The 26,523-nt window shown below is 39.5% G+C and overlaps 2 protein-coding genes and 1 non-coding gene across 5 annotated transcripts in view; 2 read left to right on the forward strand and 1 right to left on the reverse strand.

Moving 5' to 3' along the window:
* The window catches only part of LOC118898119 (peptidyl-prolyl cis-trans isomerase E-like), a 31,692-nt gene extending 21,914 nt beyond the window's left edge, over positions 1-9,778 (forward strand). For 2 of the 3 annotated variants that reach the window (XM_036858094.1, XM_036858102.1), the window contains one exon: positions 8,531-9,778. In XM_036858094.1, the coding sequence (XP_036713989.1) occupies positions 8,531-9,497 (967 nt within the window). In that variant the 3' untranslated portion in view covers positions 9,498-9,778. The remainder of the gene's footprint in view (positions 1-8,530) is intronic. The other variant, XM_036858111.1, reaches the window with a different exon arrangement.
* The window catches only part of NUP210L (nucleoporin 210 like), a 67,898-nt gene that overhangs the window by 17,281 nt on the left and 24,094 nt on the right, over positions 1-26,523 (reverse strand). The window contains exons 11-22 of the mRNA XM_036857844.1: positions 24,355-24,553; positions 22,222-22,367; positions 17,645-17,866; positions 16,397-16,570; positions 8,234-8,426; positions 5,170-5,258; positions 4,857-4,961; positions 4,454-4,555; positions 3,355-3,483; positions 2,700-2,827; positions 1,175-1,307; positions 662-724 (exon numbers count right to left, since the gene is read on the reverse strand). Of these exons, the coding sequence (XP_036713739.1) occupies positions 662-724; positions 1,175-1,307; positions 2,700-2,827; positions 3,355-3,483; positions 4,454-4,555; positions 4,857-4,961; positions 5,170-5,258; positions 8,234-8,426; positions 16,397-16,570; positions 17,645-17,866; positions 22,222-22,367; positions 24,355-24,553 (1,683 nt within the window). The remainder of the gene's footprint in view (positions 1-661; positions 725-1,174; positions 1,308-2,699; positions 2,828-3,354; positions 3,484-4,453; positions 4,556-4,856; positions 4,962-5,169; positions 5,259-8,233; positions 8,427-16,396; positions 16,571-17,644; positions 17,867-22,221; positions 22,368-24,354; positions 24,554-26,523) is intronic.
* LOC118887641 lies at positions 14,023-14,129 on the forward strand. The gene has a single exon (XR_005018121.1). It is a non-coding gene; the product is annotated as a U6 spliceosomal RNA (small nuclear RNA).

The following is a 26,523-nucleotide window of genomic DNA, read 5'->3' on the forward strand; positions in this document are numbered from 1 at the left end:
GGACTGAAAAGACTTTCCTGGGCTGTTGACACCCTCCCCATCACTATTTCTTCCTCCACCTCCCAGTGATTCCCAGATGGAGGAGTAGAAGCAGAGCAGAACAAAGAACCAATACCTGGGAAAACACAATGACTTTTCCAGTATCTTCATTTACTGTCTGGATGGTGCCATGGACCACAGCTCTGCCAACTACCTTCCCTGTAACTTGGCCCCTCCTATTAACAACAGCCACGGTCTGATTACTGATGGAGAAGTGAATGATAGATTGAGGCTGAGGGCCACCTTCAGACATTACCTGGAATGTAAACACGCCAGTGAATGCCTGGACCTTGGGGAGAAGTCACATCGCCTTTCCCAACCTTTTGTCCAAGTAACTCGACTTTTTCATCTTCCCCCACTTTCCAACCAGCATATGCCACATCAACTCAAATGCACATGAAATGGAAGTGCTATAAATGATCCATGGGATTCCAAGAAGTAGTTCATACCATGTTTCTCATAGAACAAAGAAAATACTAATTTTCTTCTTTATCAAATCCTGTTGTACTTGGCTGAGAGTAGACAAGGGAAGGTCAACAGGAAGAGGTGTACGTGTATATGTGTGTTGGGGTGGAGCAGAGGTGGGATGGGGAGAAAGCCTCATTTCTGGCTTTAGGATCACCTGCATCATATTAGTTGGAATCAGTGTCATTTTCTCTGGAACAAGTCTGAATGGAGGAAACACCTTGAAGGAGAAAACCAAAAGGACAACAGTGATTAACTACAGTCAAGTTCATAGCAAATGATCATGCAGCTTATTCTAAGGAAAAAAATCCTAATTATGTACAATGAAGTTATATACAAAAACATGTATTTTATTTTATTTATAAATGCAAATTTTATTTATAATAGCAAAAAATTATAAATTACTTAAGTGAGAATGCTTAAATAAGTTATTACATATCCACTCACTGTAATAAAAGTGGTCATTAAGATTATGTTTACAATTACCTTTCTTTTCTACTTTTTTTTTTTGGACATGCCTCACAGCTTGCGGGATCTTAGTTCCCGGACCAGGGATGGAACCTGCGCCCTCAGCAGTGAAAGTGCAGAGTCCTAACCACTGGAAATTTATAAAATTTATAAATTTATAAGGAAGACGAAGTATGAATTTTGGATGAGATAATTTCCTTACTTCAATTTGCCGAGGAGCTGACGTGAATTTTCTCCCCATCTTGTCCCTGGCAATAGCTACAAGTGTGGTTTGCCCAATAGTGATAGCTCGAAGGATATAATTTTCAGAGTATTCGTCCTGTTGCTCAATTAGCCTGCAAAGACCCACAAATTTCTAGGTGAGAAAGATTTGGTTTTAAGAGTGGACAGTTATGCATCTTTCTAAGATGCTTAACATTTTCTGCTTTCTTTTCTTTTTTTTTTGGCCATGTGGTGCAGCTTGTCTTAGTTCCCCGACCAGGGATTGAACCCGGGCCCACGACACTGAAAGCGAAGAGTCCTAATCACAGGGAATTCCCAATCTTCTGCTCATTTTAACTCAGCTTAGAAGGAACTACCAGAAAATAACTTCCAGAGTCAAGACAAAGTTCATAGCAATGGCAGAAGGCTCCTGAAGGGCAAAAATTTGTTCTAAGTCTCCAAAGGAATAAGAGCAATATAAACATAGACTGGCAAAACTGCAAATACTAAATTGCCTCAGAATTCCTGTATTTTCCCTTTTGCAGAGGGCAATACCAGTGCCTCTACTTCTAGATTTTTTGAAGGTCCTCAAGTCTGAAGCACCCCCAAAGGATATCATCCAAGGAGAAGTTTCATAAAATGGAAATATTAATGAGACACATGATTTTAGGCCCAAAATAAGACATCTGAGGATCTGGAAGGGGTATATTGTAGAGAGCTGAATATGGGAAGAGAGTATGGGCTGAAAGGTACCGTTACAAAAAAAGGAAAGAAGGAAATCTGAAATAACCTAAGGGAGAGCTAACCAGGCTACTAGGAGGGATATACTTGTGATATTAAGCATAGGGAGAAAGAAGTATTTTTTTTTAAGATTTATTTATCATTTATTTAATTTTATTTATTTTTGGCTGCGTCAGGTCTTAGTTGCGGCAAACGGGATCTTCACGCTGTCTTCTCTCCAGTTGTGGCACACAGGCTCCAGAGCGCGTGGGCTCTGTAGTTTGCAGCACGCAGGCTCTCTAGCTGAGGCACACAAGCTCAGTAGTTGTGGCGCACGGGCTTAGTTGCCCCGCGGCATGAGGGATCTTAGTTCCCTGATGAGGGATTTAATCCACTGTAAGGAGGATTGCATTGTAAGGAGGATTGGGTTTTTTAAATAAATTTATTTATTTTTGGCTGTGTTGGGTCTTCACTGCTGCATGCGGGCTTTCTCTAGTTGCAGCGAGAGGGGGCAACTCTTCATTGCGGTGCGTGGGCTTCTCATTGAGGTGGCTTCTCGTTGCAGAGCATGGGCTCTAGTGCGCGGGCTTCAGTAGTTGTGGCATGCGGGCTCAGTAGTTGTGGCGCACGGGCTTAGTTGCTCCGCGGCATGTGGGGTCTTCCCCGACCAGGGATAGAACCCATGTCCCCTGCATTGGCAGGCGGATTCTTAACCACTGCGCCACCAGGGAAGTCCCTAAGGCGGATTCTTTACCACTGGACCACCAGGGAAGTCCCCAAGAAAGGAGTATTGAAATGGTACTCACGTCAGGGTGACAATGGCAGAAGCCAACTGCAGTTTGAGCTCCATGTTCCTGAAGTATTTATTTTGGAATGGGCGTTTGGAAGAGCCAAGAACCCTCACAGTTACTAACACAGTTTTACCTATTTCAACCTAGTGGTTAAAAAACAAAAATTAAAAAAAATAATTTTTTTAAGGTAATTTTAGTAGAGATGTCTCATTCACCTAGGGCCGTTTAACTCTTAGAGGTGGCAAGCTCTTTTTTTCATGCTAAATGTTCCTGGTCAGCCTTTGATTGAGTAAGCCTAATCTATGTGTATTCTTTTAAGTTGTTCTTTATTTTTTTTTAACTGTTTTTAAATTTTTTTATTTTGGCCATGCCCTGTGGCACGTGGGATCTTAGTTCCCTGACCAGGGATCGAACCCACACCCACTGCATTGGAAGCATGGAGTCTTAAACACTGGACCACCAGGGAAGTCCCTAAGTTGTGCTTTAACACTCTATTTATCTTCATCATGTTTAGTGTTGGAATCGTGTTCTTTAAGGGCAGGTATTTCCATTCACATCATCAAAGGGCCTGGTATACACACATGGTAGCTGAGCACAGACTATATTAGGTGATGCTAGTGAGTGAGAATGATGCCTGCTTCATTTAAGAGAGAAAGCAAACATCTCTCACCTTATCAATCAGATCAAGCTCCAGCTCTTGCATGTCTGACACCCTGAGGTGAGCCATTGCTGGACCCAAGAAAGCCAAACACAGGTCATAGACCTCCAAGCTGAGAAATCCTGGATGTACTGGAACTAACTAGAAGGAAGAAGATGGTAGCTGGGTAAAGAAGCAAACATGCTCCAAGCATAATCATAGCAATTATTTCCACCCAAAGTGGAAAATACAATATCTTACTTTCTTTGTGATGGGAACTCTGAGAGGTCACATTATATGTTTCAGGCATAGCACAATATGTACCCTTAAAGTGATGTTTCAGTTTGTGGCAAACTATGTACCCTTAAAAAATACTAACTGATAAAGAGCAGAGTTTAAACTGATTGATTTCAAGCAGAATCCTCAACAGGGAAAGGAGTCAGGAAGAAAATCATGTACATTTATATGCAATCACAAGGAGGGAGAGAAAGCACTGGGCGGACTGATACTTTGTTTTTCCTTCTTGTACTACAGCTCCTGCACAGCAGCGTGGTTTTTCACATCCTTTGCCCATAGGGCCTCAATCTCCTCTTTTAAAAAGCAACATTATGACGACAGTAAGTTACATTCCTTTGAGCTCTTTGAAGGAAATAAATACATATGTTAATATAATCTATTTTTTTATTATTACAAGTCAACTAAAAGCAAATCTCTTGGCATATGGACTATGGAGTCAGCTTAATATTTTAAGTTGCCATGTCCTGGCTGAAAATACCATATACTCAGGTTATAAAGTCAATAGTATATCTAACTATCCACACAGTTCTGTGCTTTTAAATTTATAAAAATGAACCTTCTTTTAATGGAAATCTTATAATTAGATGTCTCCTACACTGTTTCCATTCAATCAGAGCCAAAAATTGCAACATATTGTAGCTAGTTACAGAAAAAAACAAACAAACAAAAAACCCTCTTTTTTTGTTGAAGAATCTATGTAGGTTAAATAAGGAAAAAGACACAAATGTTATTTTTTGTAACAAGTTTGAGACACCCAATAAAAATTTTCCAATCATTCTCCTAAGAATGAGCTTTGACCTGAGACCATCAGTCTCGGAATATCTCTAGAACTCACCTGGACAGAGCTTTCTGCTTCCAGGTAAGTGATGGTGGCAATGTCTTGCTCACTACTGTTGACTAAAAAATAACCAGATCCTTCCACAAGGCTAAATATTTCCTATGGAAAAATCAGACAAACAATATTCCGTTCCCTTTGGTTTATAAATAATTCAAAGAAAATAACTTCTACTTACCTAAGAAAGAGTATGACATTAGAAGATTACAGTCAGTGGACCAAAGACAAAATATGACTATTAAAGTATAACTGCTAAGGATAATTATTATATATGCATTATATATGTGTATCACTGATTTTCAACACATAAGTGAGCTTTTTTATTGTTATACTATTAATTTTAATAACCTAGTACTCTCCCCTCCAATATGATTCCATTTAGCTAGACCCATATAGCTTCTACCTTCACATCAGGGTGGTTATAGATGGTAGCGTTCTCAGGCGATACTGTTACATCTTCTACCAGGAGCAGCTCTACAGCTGCAGATCTGGGCAAGTTGGAAAGTTCCTAGAAATGTAATAAGAACCACAAAGGTAAATACAAACTTTTAATTCCTCAGCTCAGTGAGTGAAGATTCCAGTACTCTTTCAAGTGCCAAAGATAACAGATTCATAGAGGTGCATAGTTCTCAGATTTACATCAGTTATATAAATGACTTCTAAGGAGCCTTAAATTTCAGTTAATTAATATTTTTTATATAACAGTCTCCACTTACCTTTGGACTTTCCTTCTCTGAATAGCCCACAAAATTGACTCCAATGAGTACAGTCCCTTTTATCTGATGTACTTTAAGGATCCTTTGACCTGGAGACATGCAAAAAAGTACCCTGTCAGAAACAGTAACATGTAGAATACAAAAGTGTCTCCAGAAAACCAAAAATCTGCCCTAATTTTTTCCAAATGGTGTTTTATTTCAGGGAGAAAAACAAAAACAAAAAACAGTGAATAGGGAAATACACAAGAAACAGAAAACTGGGGTTCCATGCTGACTCTGCAATTATATTCCTATGTGACCTTGGGCAATCACTTTATTTCTCAGTTCCTTTATTAAATGAGGGGTTGGGACAGGCAAAATCTAAAATTCTCTCCAGCTCTAATGGTTTGTGAGTCCCAAAATAAGCTGACAATAGGATATGGGGAAATTTTTGTTTGATTTAAAAATAAAAGTGAGAAATAAAGAGATTGTCCTTTGGGACTTTTCACGCTTCTAAACTGTTTTGTGTATGTAAATGTCATGTCAGTCCCTTACTCAAAAATTTTAAATGCAAAAAAAATTTATTTTTAATCACTAACTAGTCCTTATTAGAGCAATTCAAACTCCTTAAACTAGTATTTGAAGCCATCCATAATCTGACCCTGCTTTACTCATTCATTCTTTTTTCTTTCTTTTTAACTAACATGAATCTGCCACTTTACTTAGGACAACTCTTATTTTATCCTCAACACATGATCATGCGTAAATCTGTAAAGCATTTTCTCATGATGTTACATTCATTCATTCAACAAAGATTTATTAAGGGCCTAACTGTATGCTAGGCACTATGGAAAGTAATTAGGATACAGAGATGAAGAAGAAAACAACACAATTCTTGCCTTCAAAGAAACCCACAGCTTAGGAGGGTGGCTGAGAGGTAAACCAACCACTGCAATACAGTGTGGTAAGTACTATTATAGAAGTATGTACAGAGCACATAATACAGAATATATAAGAGCACAAAGAAGGAATATTCTCCTTAGACTGGGAATATAGAGGAACAGAAAACTCCTAGATTACTAGAGGAAGATTTTAGCCTAGGGAAGATGCAAGTAAAGAGAAAATAAAACATATGCAAAGGAAAGAGGTATGACAAGCCTTTTCATGGTTAAGGATCTAAAATTGTTGAGTATGAGAAAAATGTAGAATACATGTGGGTGGTAATAAGAAGTGAAGCCAAAGAAGTAGGCAGGGGTCGGTATGTTAAGCTGCAACATATGAACTTTATTCAGAAAGACACAGTGACAATATGTGTCACTGCGGGCTTAGTTGCCCTGCAGCATATGGGATCTTAGTTCCCTGACCGGGGATTGAAACCACGTTCCCTGCATTGTAAGGCAGATTCTTTACCACTGGACCACCAGGGAAGTCTCCAGATTTGTATTTTAGAAAGATCATTCTGGGGACTTCCCTGGTGGTTCAGTGGGTAATACTCTCTGCTCCCAATTCAGGGGGCCCGGGTTCGATTCCTGGTCAGGGAACTAGATCCTACATGCATGCCTCAACTAAGAGTCCGCATGTTGCAACTAAAGATCCTGCATGCCGCAACTAAGACCCGGCACAGCCAAAATAAATAAATAAATATTTAAAATAAAAAAAAAAGGAAAGATCATTCTGGACAGTAGTATGGAGGGTGGATTAGAGGGTAGGAGAGACACATTGAGATCAGTTAGGAGGCTACTATGGTGATGTAGGATAGAGGTTATGAGGACATTAGTGATGAAGATAGAGAGGAAGAGAGAAAACCTTTAGAAAATAAAATGGATGGTATTTGATGATGGATTGTTACAGATATAAGGAGCATCTCTTTCTTCCCTACCACTTTTTACATTAACTGTATCATATTATTGGTATTATAGTGTTATAGTATCATATACATATTAATATTATGTTATCATATTCTCTAGTTAAGCCCTTAAACTTGTCCTGAGTATAAACTCCCTGTGGGTAAGGGAAAGCTTAAATCTTATTTCTTTAGTGTTTCTTATTCAATTGAATAGTTATCTAAATGGGAAAAGAATTTGAAAAAGAACAGACACATGTATATGTATAACTAAATCACTTTGCTGTACACCTGAAACTAACACATTATTAATCAACTATACTCCAATATAAAATAAAAAGTTAAAAGAAAAGAATGGTTACCAAATACTCATACCAGAAACCTAAAAGTTACCCTTTGTGCCACTTTCTTCTTTACTTTTGGGATTGATTTGTGGTAGATTGTTATATTAATGGCTTGTGGTGAATCATGCCTGGTGGTATCCATGCTCTTGAGTAGTCCTGGCCTACCTTGACTCTGGTTTTGGTCAGGTGACTTGCTTTGGAGAATAGGACCTCAGCAAATGTGATACAAGCAAAGGCTTGATGGGCTGCTGCCCCTGAGGGCTTGTTTTCCTCTTAGAACCTCATCTTGTGCCTCCTGCCCCCTCTCTAAGTCAGTCTCACTTGACTTATTTAGTTCATTCTTTCTATTTCCTCTTTCTGCCATCTCTTCAGGTCTCAGAGTACATGCTACTTTCTTAGGGCAGTCTTCTCTGATCTAAACTAGGTTAGGTTCTCCTGTTATAAGCTCTTAATGCACCCCATATTTGCCCTTCAAAACACCTAACACAATGTAATGTTTAAAGTCCAGTTTCCCCAACTGGACTGTAAGTCTATGAGGGCAGAAGCTGTGAGTGTCTCATTTACCATTATATCTCCAAGCGCCTAGCAGAGGACCTTACATGTAGTAGCCACTCAATAAACACTGCCTAACAAATGAATAATATTTCCAAAGTTTTAGGCAAATAATAGGTAACCAATACATTTTAAAATTAATTTAATTTTGTGTTCTTGTGAGAAACGTTGGACTCTAGACCCTAGCTTTGCAAACAAGGGAATCTACCTTTATGCTGTTTTCTAAAAAATACAAAGATCGAAGGTGAAAGGTGAGATAGGATAAATAGACTGTCACCCACAAGGAAATATTTAGTGCAGAACCATTTAGTAGGTATATGAAAGGATTCATAAATATTTACAATACCATGTAGCCGGGTCTGCCCGCTGCCGTCATCCTTTGCTACCATCTCTACTGAATTGTAATTCTCAAAATGAGCTAGTGTTTCATTTGAGGATTTCCATTCTAGCATCAGTGAACTGAAATTATCAAACTTTCTCCTGTGTTGATCAAACACTACCAGTTCCAGGACTGTGTCTCTCAGGCTTGATACAGGAATCTGTATTAAAATAAAAAGTAAGAAAAGAAACAATAGTTTAAGAGGTGGTAAGATATTCCTGAAGCTAGGGATCATATTTTCTCCCAATATTTTTTCTTTGACAGTTTTCAAAGGTATGGATATGTTAAAAGAATGGGGAGAGTAGGCTTCCGGCGGAAGAGTGCGGGAGCAAGATGGCTACTACCAAGCGAGTGCTGTGGGCTGGCACAGGAGGTGGATGACAAAGTTCTTCATGCTGCTTTTATCCCTTTTGGAGACATCACAGATATCCAGATTCCTCTGGATTATGAAACGGAAAAGCACCGAGGATTTGCTTTTGTTGAATTTGAGTTGGCAGAGGATGCTGCAGCAGCTATCGACAACATGAATGAATCTGAGCTCTTTGGACGGACAATTCGTGTCAATTTGGCAAAACCCATGAGGATTAAGGAAGGCTCTTCCAGACCAGTTTGGTCCGATGACGACTGGTTGAAGAAGTTTTCTGGGAAGACTCTTGAGGAAAATAAAGAGGAAGAAGGGTCAGAGCCTCCCAAAGTGGAAACCCAGGAGGGAGAGCCCGCTGTAAAAAAGGCCCGGTCAAACCCTCAGGTGTACATGGACATCAAGATTGGGAACAAGCCAGCAGGCCGCATCCAGATGCTCCTGCGTTCAGACATCGTTCCTATGACAGCAGAGAATTTCCGCTGCCTGTGCACCCACGAGAAGGGCTTTGGCTTCAAGGGCAGCAGCTTCCACCGCATCATCCCCCAGTTCATGTGCCAGGGCGGCGATTTCACCAACCACAATGGCACTGGGGGCAAGTCCATCTACGGGAAGAAGTTTGACGATGAAAACTTTATTCTCAAACACACGGCACCAGGCCTGCTCTCCATGGCCAACTCTGGCCCAAACACCAACGGCTCCCAGTTCTTCCTGACATGTGACAAGACGGATTGGCTGGATGGCAAGCACGTGGTATTTGGGGAGATCATGGAAGGCCTGGATGTCTTGCGGCAGATTGAGGCCCAGGGCAGCAAGGACGGGAAACCCAAGCAGAAGGTCATCATCTCCGACTGTGGGGAGTACGTGTGAGAGGGGAGCTGTCAGCCCGGGGAACCGGCAGCCAAGGTGTCCCGTTTGCAGCAAGCAGGGCTTTGTGTCCTGGCCCGCCCTTGGGGTCAGCGTGGGGCAGCTCCTCTGCAGGCACGGCCTGGGCCGCCTCTGGCTCTTCCCCAAGTGGGGCCGTGGGCCAGGGTGCTGCCCTCCCCACCGTGGACGGCTGTGCGTGCCCTTTCCAGGCCAGGGCCTCTCCTGGGCCCACTTGTGTGGATCCTAGACGTTTTCTTCTGGTAAAATAAATTCTAGTTTTTGTACTGCTGCCTCCAGCTAGTTCCTGGGAGTTGTCAGAGGTTGCATCTAAAGCTAAACTGTCCCCCGAGACAGGTTGGTGAAGGAATAGGAAATAGCATCTTCCCCACAGCTTTTCTTTCTTCCCTCGGGCAGTTCCCTGAGATGTCGGGTGATATATCTTCAAGCCAGATACCCTTGTCAGACCATTGTCAAGACCATGGGAATCAAAGACAGTGGAAAAGTTCCTATCTACAGTGCCTCCACTCCCAAATCATGCTGCCAGTCTCGTAGCCAGTGGGTGTACTGCTCAGTCTCCGTGATTCATTTGCTTATTTGCTCACTTTCATTCTACAGGTTTTTTAAGTGATATTTTATTACTCAAAATGCCTTCTCCATGCCAGGCGCTGTACCTATTTGTCAGGAGACAAGAGGTCAGCAAACCCGTTGGGTCTAATCCAGCCCACTACCTGTTTTTGTGAATAAAGTTTTATTGGAACACACACACACACAAAAAGAATGGTATAATGAATACCTATATATACTTCATCTCAATCCACCATTTGCTTTCTCTGTCTCTCCCTCTACTTTCATACTCTGTGTGTGCGTATTTGTATGTGTGTGTGTCTTTTTTTTTTTTTGCCAAATGATTTAGGTATCATGGCACTTTACCCCTAAATATTTCAGCATGCATTTCCTAAGAATGAGTAGCAAAAACTACATTATCACACATAAGAATATTAACATTAATTCAGTGTTACATACTGTATAGTCAATATTTCAATTTCCCCAAATGTCCCCCAAAACGTCTTTTATACCTGTTTTAAATTTTTGATCTAAATTTGATCTTGACAGACTTCCCTGGTGGCACAGTGGTTAAGAATCCGCCTGCCAATGCAGGGGACACAGGCTCGTGCCCTGGTCCGAGAAGATCCCACATGCCATGGAGCAAGTAAGCCCATGAGCCACAACTACTGAGCCTGCGCTCTAGAGCCCACGTGCCACAACTACTGAAGCCTGCATACCTAGAGCCTGTGCTCCGCAACAAGAGAAGCCACCACAATGAGAAGCCCGCGCACCACAATGAAGAGTAGCCCCCACTCGCCACAAGTAGAGAAAGCTCACGCACAGTAATGAAGACCCAATGCAGCCAAATATAAATAAATAAAAGAAATTGGCTGGTCTTTGTCCCCAGTTCTTGAGAAGTAACCCTAAACCCTTGGAATTTCCTGAGTGATAGGAGTGTATCTGTTATTCATGATGGACCCCTTGGATCACACTTGAGTTTATACTTATAAGATGACTCAGGATGGGGGCTGGTCATGCTAGAAAAACCAGCCATGTGATTATAGTGATGGGACTTTGAGCCAGGTGATACCAACCTGACCTCTAGGGAGGGGAGGGGAGTTAGAAATCGAGTTTAAACATGTGGTCAATGATTTAATCAATTATGTTTATGTAATAAAACCCCTATAAAAGTTCTGGACACCAAAACTCTGAGGACCTAAATGAAACCTAAATGAAATAGGAAAATTCAAAAAATACAAGCAAGCAAAACTGACTCAATAAGAAATAAAAAATCTGACTAGATCTATAACAAGTAAAGAGATTGAATAACTAATTTAAAAAAACAACACAACATCCCACAACAAAAATCCTAGGCCCAGATGGCTTCACTGGTGAATTGTACCAAACGTTTAAAGAGTAATGAATACCAATTCTTCACAAACTCTTCAAACAAGTAGAAGAGAAGTGAATACTTCCCAACTCATTCTGTGAGGCCAATATTACTGTGATACCAAACCAAAGATACCACAAGAAAATAAAACTACAGATTAAAATCTCTTCTGAATATAGATGCAAAAATCCTCAACCAAATACTAGCAAGCTGAATCCAGGAGCATATAAAAAGGTTAATACATGATAAACAAGTGGAATTTATCCCAGGAATGCAAGGTTGTTTCAACACATGAAAATCAATCAATGTAACACACCATATTAATGGAATAAAAGGGAAAAAAACACACGATCATCTCAACAGATACAGAAAGAACATTGAACAAAATGTGAAACTCTATGGTGATAAAAACATTCCACAGACTAAACTTCCTCAACCTATATAGGGCATCTATGAAAAATCCACATCCAATATCATACTTAATAGTTATAGATTGGCAGCTTTGCCCCTAAGATCAGGTATAAGACAAGATGTCTGTCCTTGCCACTTCTACTGAACATTGTGCTGGGGGTTCTAGCTAGGGCAACTAGGCAAGAAGACAAAATGAAGGCATCCAGATTGGAAAGGGAGAAGTCTGACTGTCTCTATTTTCAGATGACATAATCTTGTGTATAGAACCCTAAGGAACCCACCAAAAAAACTATTAGATCTAATAAATGAGTTCAGCAGTGTTGTAAGATACAAGATTAACATGCAAAAATCAGTGGTATTTCTATACAAGAGCAACAATCTGAAAATGAAATAAATAATTATCTTTATGATAGCATCAAAAACAATAAAATATTTAGGAATAAATCTAACAAAAGGAGTGCAAGTGTATACTCTAAACCAGGTGTTCCCAACCCCCAGGCCATGGACCAGTACCGGTCCGTGGCCTGTTAGGAACCAGGCCGCACAGCAGGAGGTGAGCGGCAGGCGAGGGAGCAAAACTTCATCTGCCGCTCCCCATTGCTCCCCATCGTTCACGTTACCGCCTGAACCATCGCTCGCATTACCACCTGAAACATCCCCCACACCCCCCCTCAACCCCATCTGTGGAAAAATTGTCTTTCACAAAACCAGTCCCTGGTGCCAAAAAGCTTGGGGACTACTGCTCTAAACTACAAAAATTGTTGAATGAAATTAAAGAAACCCTAAATAAATGGAAAGATAGCTCACATTCATGAATCAGAAGACAATATTGTTAAGATGGTAATGCTCCCCAAATGAATCTACAGATTCAGTGAAATTCCTGTCAAAACCCCTGCTAGTTTCTTTGCAGAAATTGACAAAGGAATCCTAAAATTCATATGCAAATGCAAGGGACTCAGAATAGCCAAAACAATATTGAAAAAGAAGAATAGAGTTGGAGGACACATACTTCCCAATTTCAAAACTTAACCACAAAGCTACAGTAATCAAGATAGTATGGTACTGGCATAAGGACAGACGTATGGATTAACTGAAGAGATTTGAGAGCCCAGGAATAAATCCTCACATTTATGGTTAATAGATTTTCAACAAGAGTGCCAAGATGATTCAAAGGAGAAAGAAGGGCTTCCCTGGTGGTGCAGTGGTTGAGAATCTGCCTGCCAATGCAGGGGACGCAGGTTCGAGCCCTGGTCTGGGAAGATACCACATGCCGCAGAGCAACTCGGCCCGTGAGCCACAATTACTGAGCCTGTGCGTCTGGAGCCTGTGCTCGGCAACGAGAGGCCGTGATAGTGAGAGGCCCACGCACCGCGATGAAGAGTGGCCCCCGCACCGCGATGAAGAGTGGCCCCCACTTGCCACAACTAGAGAAAGCCCTCGCACAGAAACGAAGACCCAACACAGCCATACATACATACATACATACATACATAAAAAGAATGTAAGCAGACAAGAATAGCATTAAAAAAAAAAAAAAGGAGAAAGAATAATTTTTTTTTTTTAAGATTTATTGATTGATTGATTGATTGCTATGTTGGGTCTTCGTTTCTGTGCTAGGGCTTTCTCTAGTTGCGGCAAGCGAGGGCCACTCTTCATCACGGTGCGCGGGCCTCTCACTATCGTGGCCTCTCTCGTTGTGGAGCACAGGCTCCAGACGCGCAGGCTCAGTAGTTGTGGCTCACGGGCCCAGTTGCTCCGCGGCATGTGGGATCCTCCCAGACCAGGGCTTGAACCCATGTCCCCTGCATTAGCAGGCAGATTCTCAACCACTGCACCACCAGGGAAGCCCCAAGAATAATCTTTTTAATAAATAGTGCTGGATCAACTGGATATCCACATGCAAAAGAATGAAGATGGACTCCAACCTCACACCATATACAAAAATAAACTCAAAATGGATTAGAGGCCTAAATATAAGGACTAAAACTACAAAACTCTTAGAAGAAGCCAAAAGCGTAAATACTCATGCCCTTGGGATTAGACAATGGTTTCTTAGATATGACATCAAAAATACAAACAAAAACAACAACAGAAGTGATGAATTGGACATCGTTAAATAAAACCTTTTGTGCTTCAAAATACACCATCAAGAAAGTGAAAGTTTAAAAAAAGAAAGTGAAAGTACTCGCTTCAGCAGCACGTATACTAAAATTGGAATGATACAGAGAAGATTAGCATAGCCCTTGCACAAGGATGACACGCAAATTCGTGAAGCATTCCATATTTTTAATAGACTGGTGGTTGCCAAGGAGGAGGGGGTGGGAGATGGATGGATTGGCAGTTTGGGATTAGCAGATGCAAACTAGTATATATAGAATGGATAAACAACAAGGTCCTACTGTATAGTACAGGGAACTATATTCAATATCCTGTGATAAACCTTAATGGAAAAGAATATGAAAAAGAATGCGTATGCATGTCCAATAAAAAATTTTAAAAAAAGAATGTATATATATGTATAACTGAGTCACTCTGCTGTACAGCAATAATTAACACAGCATTGTAAATCAAATATACTTCAATTTAAAAATGCAAAACAATTAAAAAAGAAAGTGAAAGACAACCCATAAGATGGAAGAAAATTTTTGCAAATCACATATCTCAAAAAGACTTGTATTTAGGATACATGAAGAACTTGTATAACTCAATAATAAAAAGACGAACAACCCATAAGATTGGAATAGACATTCTCCAAAGAAGATATACAACTGGCCAATAAGCACATGGAAAGGTGCACAATGTCATAAGTCATTGAGAAATGTAAATCAAAACCACTATAACATACCACTTCTCACACACTAGGAAGGACATAATCAAAATGACAAACATTAACAAGTATTGGCAAATGTGGAGAAATTGGAATTCTCATACATTGGTAATGGAAATGTAAAATGAGGTAGCCATTTTGGAAAACAGCTGGAAGTTCTTCAAAAGGCTAAACATAGAGTTACCATATGACCCAGCACTTCCACTCCTAAATATATACTCAAGAGAGTTGAAAATATATTCACACAAAAATTTGTGCATGCATGTTCACTGTAGCATTATTCATAAGAGCCAAAAAATGGGAACCACCCATATATCTATCAACTGACAAATGGATGAACAAAATGTAGTATATCTATATAACAGAATATTACTCAGCCTTAAAAAAAGAACGCAGTAGTGATTCATTCTACAACCTGGATGAATCTTAAAAACATGCTAAATGCAAGAAGCTACATGTAAACGCCATATATTGTATGATTCCATTTATATGAAGTGTCCAGAATAGGTAAATCTATAGAGAAACAAAGTATATTAGTGGTTTTCAGGGACTTAGGGGAGGGGGAAGTGGGGAGTGACTGCTAATGGGTGTGGTGTTTCTTTTTGGGGAAACGAAGATGTTCTGAAGGTAGATAGTGGTGATGGTTGCGCAACTCTGATTTGCACACTTTTTAAAATTGAAGTAGAGCTTAGTTAACAATATTACTTGTACACTTTTAAACAGGTGAATTTTATGGTATGTTAATTATACTCAAATACAAAAAAAGAAATAAATGCTGAAGTATGGAGGATCATGTTTGTAACTTACTCTTAAATGGTTCCAGGAAAAAAGTTGTACTTTTCCTGGAAATTTTCTATAAATTTAAATTATTTCAAATGAAAAAAAAGATATTGAATGACAATGCCATTATAGATATAACTTCTATTCTGCTCCATCTAAGTGCTTTTTAAAAAAGTGGATAATTTATAAAGTTCAAATAATAGTATTTAATGTTGAATTTGGTTCTGAAAAAAAAATGAGTTCCTAACCTGCAACATCTCATAAGTTCTTTTATAATAAAAAAGCAGTATAGCAAGAAAGTTAATAATGTGTGCTTTAGAGTCAGATGGAAAATGCTACTTTCTAGCTTTATGACCTTGGTAAAATTACTCAACTTCTAGGATCCTCAGTTTCTTCATCTGTAAAATGGGAATAATTAATGGATTGTTCTATTCTGCAAAGGCTAAGAAATGACTTCTATTTTCCCATGCTTGGAATCATAGTTAACCTCATTTAGTGTATAGTCTGATGTTCTAGTTTCTAGGTTAGATAACTCATTTATTCCTCATTCCCTGTTGCCTACCTTCTAGCTATGTTATTGCTTATCATTATTCCTCATATGGGTTTGGAGTAGAGGTAAATCCTATAAGTTACTAATAATGCTAATAAAATATTTAGTAGGGAAGGATACTAGCAAAACAATTTGGAAGTTATTTAGAGAGTTCTCAATTGCCTATTGTCATAGTTACAAGCTGACTATGTACCTAAGTACAACAAGCAAAGTCACTAAGTGTCACTAAGTATAGCCAACTCTAACCTAATTGAATCACCACTTCTCAGACACTATCAGAGATTGGATAACAAATAAAAGAGTTTCCTTAACTTCAATAAGACAAAAGCTACATTTCAGACCATTTATCTTAAATCAGGTTAGACAAAATGTAAATTAGTTGGAAACACTGTACTCACCAGTTGTTTGTTATGCTGTGGCATAGGACATGGCTGGGCACCAGCTGGCACCTTATATACTGGAGTTACTGACATGCTGGCAGGGTGGGCACATATGAAGCGTACCTGCACAACTTCTACAGCTGGACTAGGGTTCAGGACACCTGGATGATTTCCAATTTGGAATGTCAGAATCTTTAAGAAAACACAAGGGCAAGAGACAATTGTGGGTAGACACTTGATGTCAGTTGTGCCGATCTAAATGTGTTAGAATTATTCAAATTCCAGTATAGAGTCCCTTTGGACATTATAATCAGGCCAATCCCTTAAAGACACTATAGTTCTTAATTATCTGTGCTGAGAGAAACAAGGGTATCATAGAAACAAAGGGAACATTAAAAAAATCTAACTGACCAATTACTTTGTTCTTTTCCCCCACCAAATCTTTTGTTACCAGTTGGCAAAAAGTGGAAAAACTAATTTGTGTTTCAACTCATTTCTGGTGGAAATACTAATGAATAACAATGTGAAAACAAAAAGAAGCTAGAGAGCTTCGAAAGGGGGTAATTAGGATTGAAATCACTAATAGCTAGTCATATAACAGTACACTGGAGATATTAAAATGAAGCTCAATTGATTATAGCACAGTTCTTCTTAAGTTAAAATCATACATGGATTCCCTGGGGGCTGGTTAGCTGGGCTATGCCTCATAGCCATACTTTAAATTCTCAATCCTGGTCAAACTGAAAACCTTTGTTACTGGTTTTGGTAGAAGCAGGGTGCAGCTATGGATAAAGCCATCACTACCTATAAAAATAATCAAAACTAATTAAACTGATAAAGGGAAATTAACTAATTACTCTTATCAACACAGATCTAACTCATTCTTCAAAATTGATAACCATAGATGACACTTTAAATTTCCCTTCCTCACATTCTTTGGAGGTGGAAAACTATATACCCTCTAGTCTAGGCAACAGGAAATGAATTATAGTGATAAAATGATTGAAATAAGCCCCCTACTACAAAAAAATCTTGAACCACTTGGTTGGTGAACTGTTAGAATTCTCAGATGAGCAAACCAAAACCTTTGGTGTACATTTAAAGGATAGTAAGCTTTTAAAAAAAAGATCTTTTAATCAATAATTAGAATTTTCCCATCTAGTACGTAAACTAAATCCATTAGAATCTGAAAAGGAATGGCTAGAAGTACAAAAGATTTGGAGTATTATTGCTAAAAGAAATATTAGAAAAAGATCATTTTCCTACTTGTTCCCCTAAATCCAGGCACAGGACCCGATAGATGTACTGATTCTGTTTTCTCTTAGCTGGCAGCCGGACTTGTGTTATTCTAATTTTCTCTGTCTTCTCCATGCTCAGCTCCAAAAAGAATCGTGAGGGCTCCAAGATCCATGGACGAGGGCCCCCTTCAAATATCATTTCCTTTACAGAGTGCCATGTCACCAGTGCCACTTCCACAGGGTTTAGAGCCTGATGACATTTAAAGAAATTAACCCCTGATTGGTTAGAGAATTCAACAGTTTTCTAAAGTGAAAAACTGGTTATATAACTATAATGTAAATGACATTAGACTTAATTCCCAAATGAGGACACATGTATGTTATACCTCTTATTTGGAATGCTTCTCAACCTCTGTACTAATTTAGATCCCACCTATCATTCAGCCTAACTCATGTGTCACCTTATCCATTAATTTATGTCTAATCATTCCAGACCACAACCACTTCTGCATCCTCTAAGCTCTTATAGTAATTATCTCTACCATTAATTTGTATACTTGTTTATCCCCTAATGCTATTTAAATATGTCAAATCTTCATATATATACATCTAATAATTCTTGTTACACTGTCTAGTTATGTAAACTTCTTAAGAGAAAAGAGTATCTTATACCCCAAATTTTTCAAAGAATCTCTCCTCCTCAGTGGGATTTAGTACAATGCTGTGCACATAAAAAGTATTGATAAATAAGTGCATAAACATTTTTTCTTTTTTTCTCTTTTTAAAAAAATTGAAGTATAACTGGCATATAACATTACACTTGTCTCAGGTGTGTAACATAATGATTTGATATTTGTATACACTGCAAAGTGATCACCACAATAAGTCTAGGTACCATCTGTCACCATATTACATAAGATTTTTAAATGGATATTTTACTAAAGTATCAAAGAACTCCTGCCCTAAAAATATGAAGATAATACATCTATACAGTTCATCTGTTTCTCAAAGAACTCTCACCTAAGAGGTAGTCAAGACAGGTATTATTCACTCCAGTATACAGAGGAGTTGTATCCTACTTATAGATGAGGAAACTGGTTTTTGGGGAATGAAGTATTCTCAAAGTGTAGGGGTTTTTTTGTATGGCAAACAGTGTCTACAACAGTGACTAAGTGACAAAATGAAGTATAGAGTTGAAGCAATCATTCTGAAAATGTAAGCAAACCGTGTTTTAATATTTCTTTCCTGAACTAGTCAATCATATTTATTATTGAATACTATTAACATTAAACATTCCTATGTCTAATGGCAGTATTCTCTTAAAAATGTATATATAATTCAATTTAACAAATATTCATTGATGGCCCACTGGTGATACAGTAATAGAAAGCCAAAATAAGGTCCTGCCTCACAGTGGAGCTAATAGTCTGGAAAAGACAGATTTGAAGTAGGTAAAGAGTATAATGAGTGTTACAAAAAGGCACAGTACAGAGTGCCAAACAAGCCTCAAATAGAAGAAATTAAAGTAGTCAGAGGCTTCATGGAAGGCTTTCCTGAGAAAGCAAAACCGGAGTTATTCCTTTTTCCTAGATGTATATAGTCCAAAATTAATCAGATCAACTGAATTGAACTGATATATAAAAGGACAAATTGAGAACTATATACCATGTACCGAAACATAAGATTGATAACAAAAGTAAAACATACATATATTTTTCAGCAGCTAAAGAAAAAGGTACATGACCAAAGTACTAGGTAGAAAAAGAAAATCACCATCTTACTTCCCTTCCTTTAAGGATAGTTTTCATTCAGGGGAGATCTGATTTGTGGGACATTCAATAAATATAAAATTAGGGTAAGGATAATGACAAAACTAAGAAAAAACCTCGTGAAATGGCCATGGGCTGCAGCCTAGCACTTTCACTTAATTAGGCAAGTAGGATGATTCATCCGCTAAGAGAATGAATGAAATATGCTCAAACCATATGTTTAATACTTAGGCTGCACAATGTACAATGAGGCCAACTTAAAATGCAAATATTAATGAACAAGTTATCTTTTTAAAATTAATAACTTACCTTGCTTCTTCCATTGACAACTTTTTCCCTGTGGATGCCTCCTCATCCTAAGAGGCACTGAGTCAGTATTTGTCAGTATGTATCAGCAAGAACTTGTAGACATCAATTTTTTTTTTTTTTTTTTTTTTTTTATAATTTCCTCCTCCTTTTAGCTACTTTTATTTTTTTTTATTTATTTATTTTTGGTTGTGCTGGGTCTTCGGTTCGTGCGAGGGCTTTCTCTAGTTGCGGCAAGTGGGGGCCACTCTTCATCGCGGTGCGGGGACCGCTCTTCATCGCGGTGCGCGGGCCTTTCACTATCGCGGCCCCTCCCGTTGCGGGGCACAGGCTCCAGACGCGCAGGCTCAGTAGTTGTGGCTCACGGGCCCAGCCGCTCCGTGGCATGTGGGATCTTCCCAGACCAGGGCTCGAACCCGTGTCCCCTGCATTAGCAGGCAGATTCTCAACCACTGCGCCACCAGGGAAGCCCACAGACATCAATTTTTTTTGTTGTTTATTTTTTAAATTTTATTTTACTTTTTATTATTTTTGTCTGTGTTGGGTCTTTGTTGCTGCATGCGGGCTTTTCTCTGGTTGCGGCGAGTGGGGGCTACTCTTTGTTGAGGTGCGCGGGCTTCCTCTCATTGCGGTGGCTTCTCTTGTCGGAGCATGGCCTCTAGGCGCATGGGCTTCAGTAGTTGTGGCTCGCAGGCTCTAGAGCGCAGGCTCAATACTTGTGGCTCACGGGCTTAGTTGCTCCACAGCATGTGGGATCTTCCCGGACCAGGGCTCAAACCCGTGTCCCCTGCATCAGCAGGCGGATTCTTAACCACTGTGCCACCAGGGAAGCTCCTAGACATCAATTTTAGCTCCTGAAGGACTCAAATATATAGAAAGCAGGCCAGGCTCTATCTACTTTTATGTTTTTATTTTTTAAATTATTTATTTATTTATTTATTTATTTATTTAGGCTGCTCTGTCTTAGTGGCAGCACGCGGGATCTTCGTTGCGGCGTGCGGGATCTTCAGTTGCGGCATGTGGACTTCTTAGTTGTGGCATGCATGTGGGATCTAGTTCCCAGACCAGGGATTGAATCTGGGCCCCCTGCACTGGGAGCATGGAGTCCTACCCACTGGACCACCAGGGAAGTCCCTATCTACTTTTATTTTGAACTGCCACCTGTCGTAATATCCCAATTATAATGGACCAATCCTTGGGGTCCAAAATAATGACTGTTGTGCTGAAAATTTGTCAGTATAAAGGGTAAAAGATGATTGACTTCTCTCCCTAGGGTGGAAGGTTTTCTTTCAGAGTTCTTCAAAAGAGAGTATACTAATATGCTATATCTTCTTCCAGGTGGTGTTAAAAAGATACGTACATATGTGAAAATTCAAACAGTACCTTAAGAGACTTCCCTGGTGGTCCAGTGGCTAAGACCCCACACTCCCAATGCAGGGGGCCCAGGTTTGATCCCTGGTCAGGGAACTAGATTCCACATGCTACAACTAAGAGTTCGCATGCCGCAACTAAAGATCCTGCAACTAAGACCCGGTGCAGCCAAATAAAAAAAATAAATAGTATCTTAAGATTAGTGTACTTTACTATATGTTTTTTATATCTCAGTAAAAAAGAGGAAAGAAAGCAGAATACCTAAAGCTTGCTGGGACTTCCCTGATGGTCCAGTGGTAAAGAATCCACCTTCCAGGAGCTTCCCTGGTGGCACGGTGGCTAAGAATCTGCCCGCCAATGCAGGGGACACGGGTTCGAGCCCTGGTCCGGGAAGATCCCACATGCCGCGGAGCAACTAAGCCCATGTGCCACAACTACTGAGCCTGCGCTCTAGAGCCCACTAGCCACAACTGCTGAGCCCACGTGCCACAACTACTGAAGCCCGTGCACCCTAGAGCCCATGCTCTGCAACAACAGAAGCCACCACGATGAGAAGCCCGCGCACCACAACGAAGAGTAGCCCCCACTCACCACAACTAGAGAAAGCCCGCGTGCAGCAACAAAGACCCAAGGCAGCCAAAAATAAATAAATAAATAAATAAATAAATTTATTAAAAAAAAAAAAAAAAAAGAATCCGCCTTCCAATGCAGGGGACATGGGTTCGATCCCTGTTTGGGGAACTAAGATCCCACATGCCACGGGGCAACTAAGCCTGCTCGTGCCGCACGCCACAACTAGAGAGAAGCTGGCGCACCACAACTAGAGAGAAGCCTGTACACCGCAATAAAGAGCCCACATACCACAACTAAGACCCGACACAGCCCCCCCACAAATAAATAAATAAATAAATAAATAAATAAATAAATAAATAAATAAATAACTTATAAATATTCCTGTGGCCGAAACATGAGAGCATAAACTCCCTGATACTCAGATTTGATGAGGGAGCTGTGGGTCTAAAAACAAGAGAGTGGTAAGTAAAGAGAACATAAATATCACTGATCTTTAATAGAGATCACAGATATGTAGGAAGCCTCCAAGTGGACATAGTGGGGTCCATGAAAAGATATGGCAGTTCCTTAGCATGAAATATCTCACCTTTAGGGGTTCATAAGCAGCAAATGTGGCACTGCTCTCCAAATACTCTTCATATTCAGTCACACTAATTGTTACTAAAGTATGGCCCAGAGATTTGGCTGCTATATGTGCACTGGAACAGTGTGTTGGTCCTGGTCTTTGAATACCTGCAAATCAAAAAACATGACTTCAGTAGGGTAATAAGCAATCAGTCCTCAAGGAAATCAGTCTATAGAAATATAAGAATTTTAATATATTAAAAAATTCTTAACCTCACACACTAACTACTAGACCCCAATTATTTATATTAAGTTGATATAAAATAATGTTCCTTCTATTAACAAATATATATCATGTAAGACACAGTTCTATGTACAGTGAGGATACAAATATGAGCAAAGATCCTGACCTCAAGGCATATATAGTTTAGAAGGGGAGGGTGAACATTTACATAAATTAAACTATTAGTAGAAAACGATAAGCATTATAGAAACCTAGAAAACAGAATGATTACTTTTAGCTGGAGAGATCAAGAAAGGTTTAGATATGCAGAAGAGAGTATCTAAGCTGACAAATAAATGAACAAAGATAGAAATATAAATGAGATACAAATGAGTATATGAAAGAGATATATGGGAAATTTTAACTAAAGTAGTTAGTTTAGCTGAGCCATACATGAAGCCAAAGCATGAAGTTCCAAAAAGTAGGTTGGGTTACACTGTAGAGGGCCTTTAATACTAAACTAAAAGGATTTTGGCTGTTGTCCACGGGCAGGGAGAAGCCTCTCAAATTTTTTTTTTAATTGAATTGTATACTTTATATTTTTAAAATTAATTAATTAATTAATTTTTATTTTTGGCTGTTTTGGGTCTTTGTTGCTGCGCACGGGCTTTCTCTAGTTGCGGCGAGCAGGGGCTACTCTTCATTGCGGTGCGGGGGCTTCTCATTGTGGTTGCTTCTCTTGTTGCGGAGCACAGGCTCTAGGTGCACAGACTTCAGTAGTTGTGGCACGTGGGCTCAGTAGTTGTGGCTTGCGGGCTCTAGAGCACAGGCTCAGTAGTTGTGGCGCACAGGCTTAGTTGCTCTGCAGCATATGGGATCTTCCTGGACCAGGGCTCGAACCCGTGTCCCCTGCATTGGCAGGCAGATTCTTAACCACTGCGTCACTAGGGAAGTCCGCCTCTCAAAATTTTTGAGCAGGAAAATTAATTTTGAAATTGAGCTTTATGAAGATCTATCTGGTAGCCATGATTATCAAAGGCAAGAACAGTTAGGAGGATATCGTTAAATTCTCAGTGAGAGATAATGAGGGCCTAAAAATGGGGAGAGACAGCCTAAGAACAGAGGAGAGGTGAGAGATATTATATAGTATAATTAACAAGGGCAAAAGAGAAGTCCAAGTTGATATCAACCTTATAGATGTATTGTGAGAATTAAATGAGTTAGTATATGAAAAGTATTCAGAACAGAGCCTAGGAAATAGAAATGCTAAACAAATGTTAGATGCTACTAATGTCATTATTATTGATGAAAAAACAATGGTGATCAAGAACAAATATGAAGTTCCATAACAGTAAATGATATTGATCCTTATGGATAGCTTATTCATATTCTTTTCTTATTAAAAAGGTATTTTCTTTTTTGGAATAAATTTAATATATACATACATTAAATGGCAATACAGTCCTCTTAGAAAGAGGTGTAGTATATATATTAAAGAAAGAAAGAACGAAAGAAAGAAAGAAAGAAGAGCTTGAGGCTGGAAAAAGAAGCCTTTAATATGACTAAAAACTGATATTGTCTGGCCACAATGAACCCTGGACATGTTATTCAATTTTTGTGCCTTTGTTTCTACATTATATGGTAACACCTAATACAGGCAGTTGACAGAATAAATAAAAGTATTATAAAGAAAGGTAATACCTAAATTTAATTTTTAATTTTTTTGGACACACTGCGCGGTTCATGGGATCTTAGTTCCCCGACCAGGGACTGAAACCGGGCCCTCGGCAGTGAAAGCCCGGTGTCCCTACCACTGGACCACTAGGGAATCCCCAATATGTGAATTTAGACTTTAATTCATAGTTTCTGAATTGTTGATTGGTCCTTTAATTCAAAGACAAAGAAAGGAAAAAATAAAAAGCCTACTCTTACCTTCTTTGAGAAGAGTGAAGACTCCTTGCTTATCCATGTTCAAATCCAAAGATAAATGAGAACAGTCTGTGAACGCGATGGCCTCTTTGGTTTCCTTATTTACATGATACATGGCAATGGGGATTTCTATAATCTGGCCAATCTCTACATCAGCATGAAATGGTAACATTTTCATTTTGTTCAGTTTCAGAACACATATCTGGAGAGGAAAAAAATTAATCTTTCAAGAAAGTTATGTTAGGAAAGTTTTAGAAGAAAAGAAAGCATTTCTTAAATATTTAAATATACATATACATAACATATATGTATGTTTTGTGTTTGTGTGTGTGTGTTAGGTGCTGAACCTGTCACTCATTTCATTCCTTAATCAATCGACCTCTCTAAAGCATCTAACACCTTTCAACACGAGTCTGGCAAAATATGACCAGTGCACAATTTTCTTGACTTTTGTAAGCTAAGAATGGCTTTTACATTTTTAAAGGGCTGTAAAATAAAAAGCAACAATGACAGAAAAGAAGACTATGAGATAGAGACTGTATGTGGCCTACAAATACTAACATATTTATAACTTAAAAAAAATTTTTTTTAAATTTATTTGTTTTATTTATTTATTTTTGTCTGCATTGCTGTGCTTCGTTGCTGCGCGTGGGCTTTCTCTAGGTGCGGCGAGCAGGGGCTACTCTTCATTGCAGGGTGTGGGCTTCTCATTGCGGTGGCTTGTCTTGTTGCAGAGCACAGACTCTAGGTGCACGGGCTCAGTAGTTGTGGCTCGAGGGCTCTAGAGCGCAGGCTCGGTAGTTGTGGTGCACGGGCTTAGTTGCTCCGTGACATGTGGGATCTTCGCGGACCAGGGCTCAAACCCATGTCGCCTGCATTGGCAGGTGGATTCTTAACCACTGCGCCACCAGGGAAACCCTAACGTATTTACTACCTGGCCTTTTTAAATAAAAATTTGCTGACCTCTGATATAGAGCACTTCCTCTTACTTGATATCTTTTAAAAAAACATTTTATTTTGTTTTTGCTATAGATTGAAGGTTTGTGTCCCTCCAAATTCATATGTAGAAATCTAACCCCCAAAATGATGGTATTAGGAGGTGGGGCCTTTGGGAGGTGGTTAGGTCATGAGAGTGGAGCCCTCATGAATGGGATTAATGCCCTTAAAAAAGGGACCCCTGGAGCTCCCTAGTCCCTTCTGCCATATGAGGTTAAGGCAAAAAACAGTCTTCTATGAACCAGGATGCTTTCCCTCACTAGACACTGAATCTGCTGGTGCCTCGATTCTGGACTTTTCAGCCTCCAAAACTGTGAGAAATAAATTTCTGTTGTGTATAAGCCACCCAGTTTATGGTATTCTGTTATAGCAGCCTGAATGGACTAATAGAGTCTTTTTTTGGTCACTTTCTATGTGTCCTTTGCTAGTTCCTCTTACTCTGCCAATGTCCCTTAAAATGACACATAAATCTTATCCAGTTCCAAAGCTTCAATGACCAACCATATGCTGATCACTCCAAATTTTTATCTCTAGCCCTAATCTTTCAGTTGTACTTCAGATGCCTATTTCCAATTTTAAACGTTCACCTGGATGCTCCATAGGTGAACAACACGAAATGTTTGGGGTTTTTTTTTTTGGCAGTGCACGAGGCATGCAGGATCTTAGCTCCCCAACCAAGGATCGAACCTGTGCCCCAGTGGAAGAGCAGAGTCTTAACCACTGGACCACCAGGGTAGTCCCACACTAAATGTATCCCAAACTGAATTCATTATCTTCCTCTTTTTCTTTTTCCTTTTCTTGTTGGTTTTTTTTGGGGGGCGGGGGGGGGCGCTGTGCCACATGGCTTGTGGGATCTCAGTTCCCCAACCAGGGATTGAACCCAGGCCACGGAAGTGAAAGCGCCGAATCCTAACTACTAGACCACCAAGGAACTCCCCTTTTCTTGTGTTTTCTATCCATCAAGCTGTCAAAGCTTAATCTTTCACTTTTTCCCACCCCACTAGGCATCAAATCTGATTAATCTACCTCTAAAATAACCCTCAATTTGTCCTTTTTTCTTTATTCTCATACCATTTTGTTAGTTTAGGCTTAACTGGATACTTTGCCTTCACTTTCTTCTTTCATTCTATTCTAGTCTACTAGTATATAGCTCCAGAAACTATCTTTCATTCCTTT

This window comes from Balaenoptera musculus, chromosome 1 (assembly GCF_009873245.2).
Source record: "Balaenoptera musculus isolate JJ_BM4_2016_0621 chromosome 1, mBalMus1.pri.v3, whole genome shotgun sequence".
Taxonomy (NCBI): Eukaryota; Metazoa; Chordata; class Mammalia; order Artiodactyla; family Balaenopteridae; genus Balaenoptera; species Balaenoptera musculus.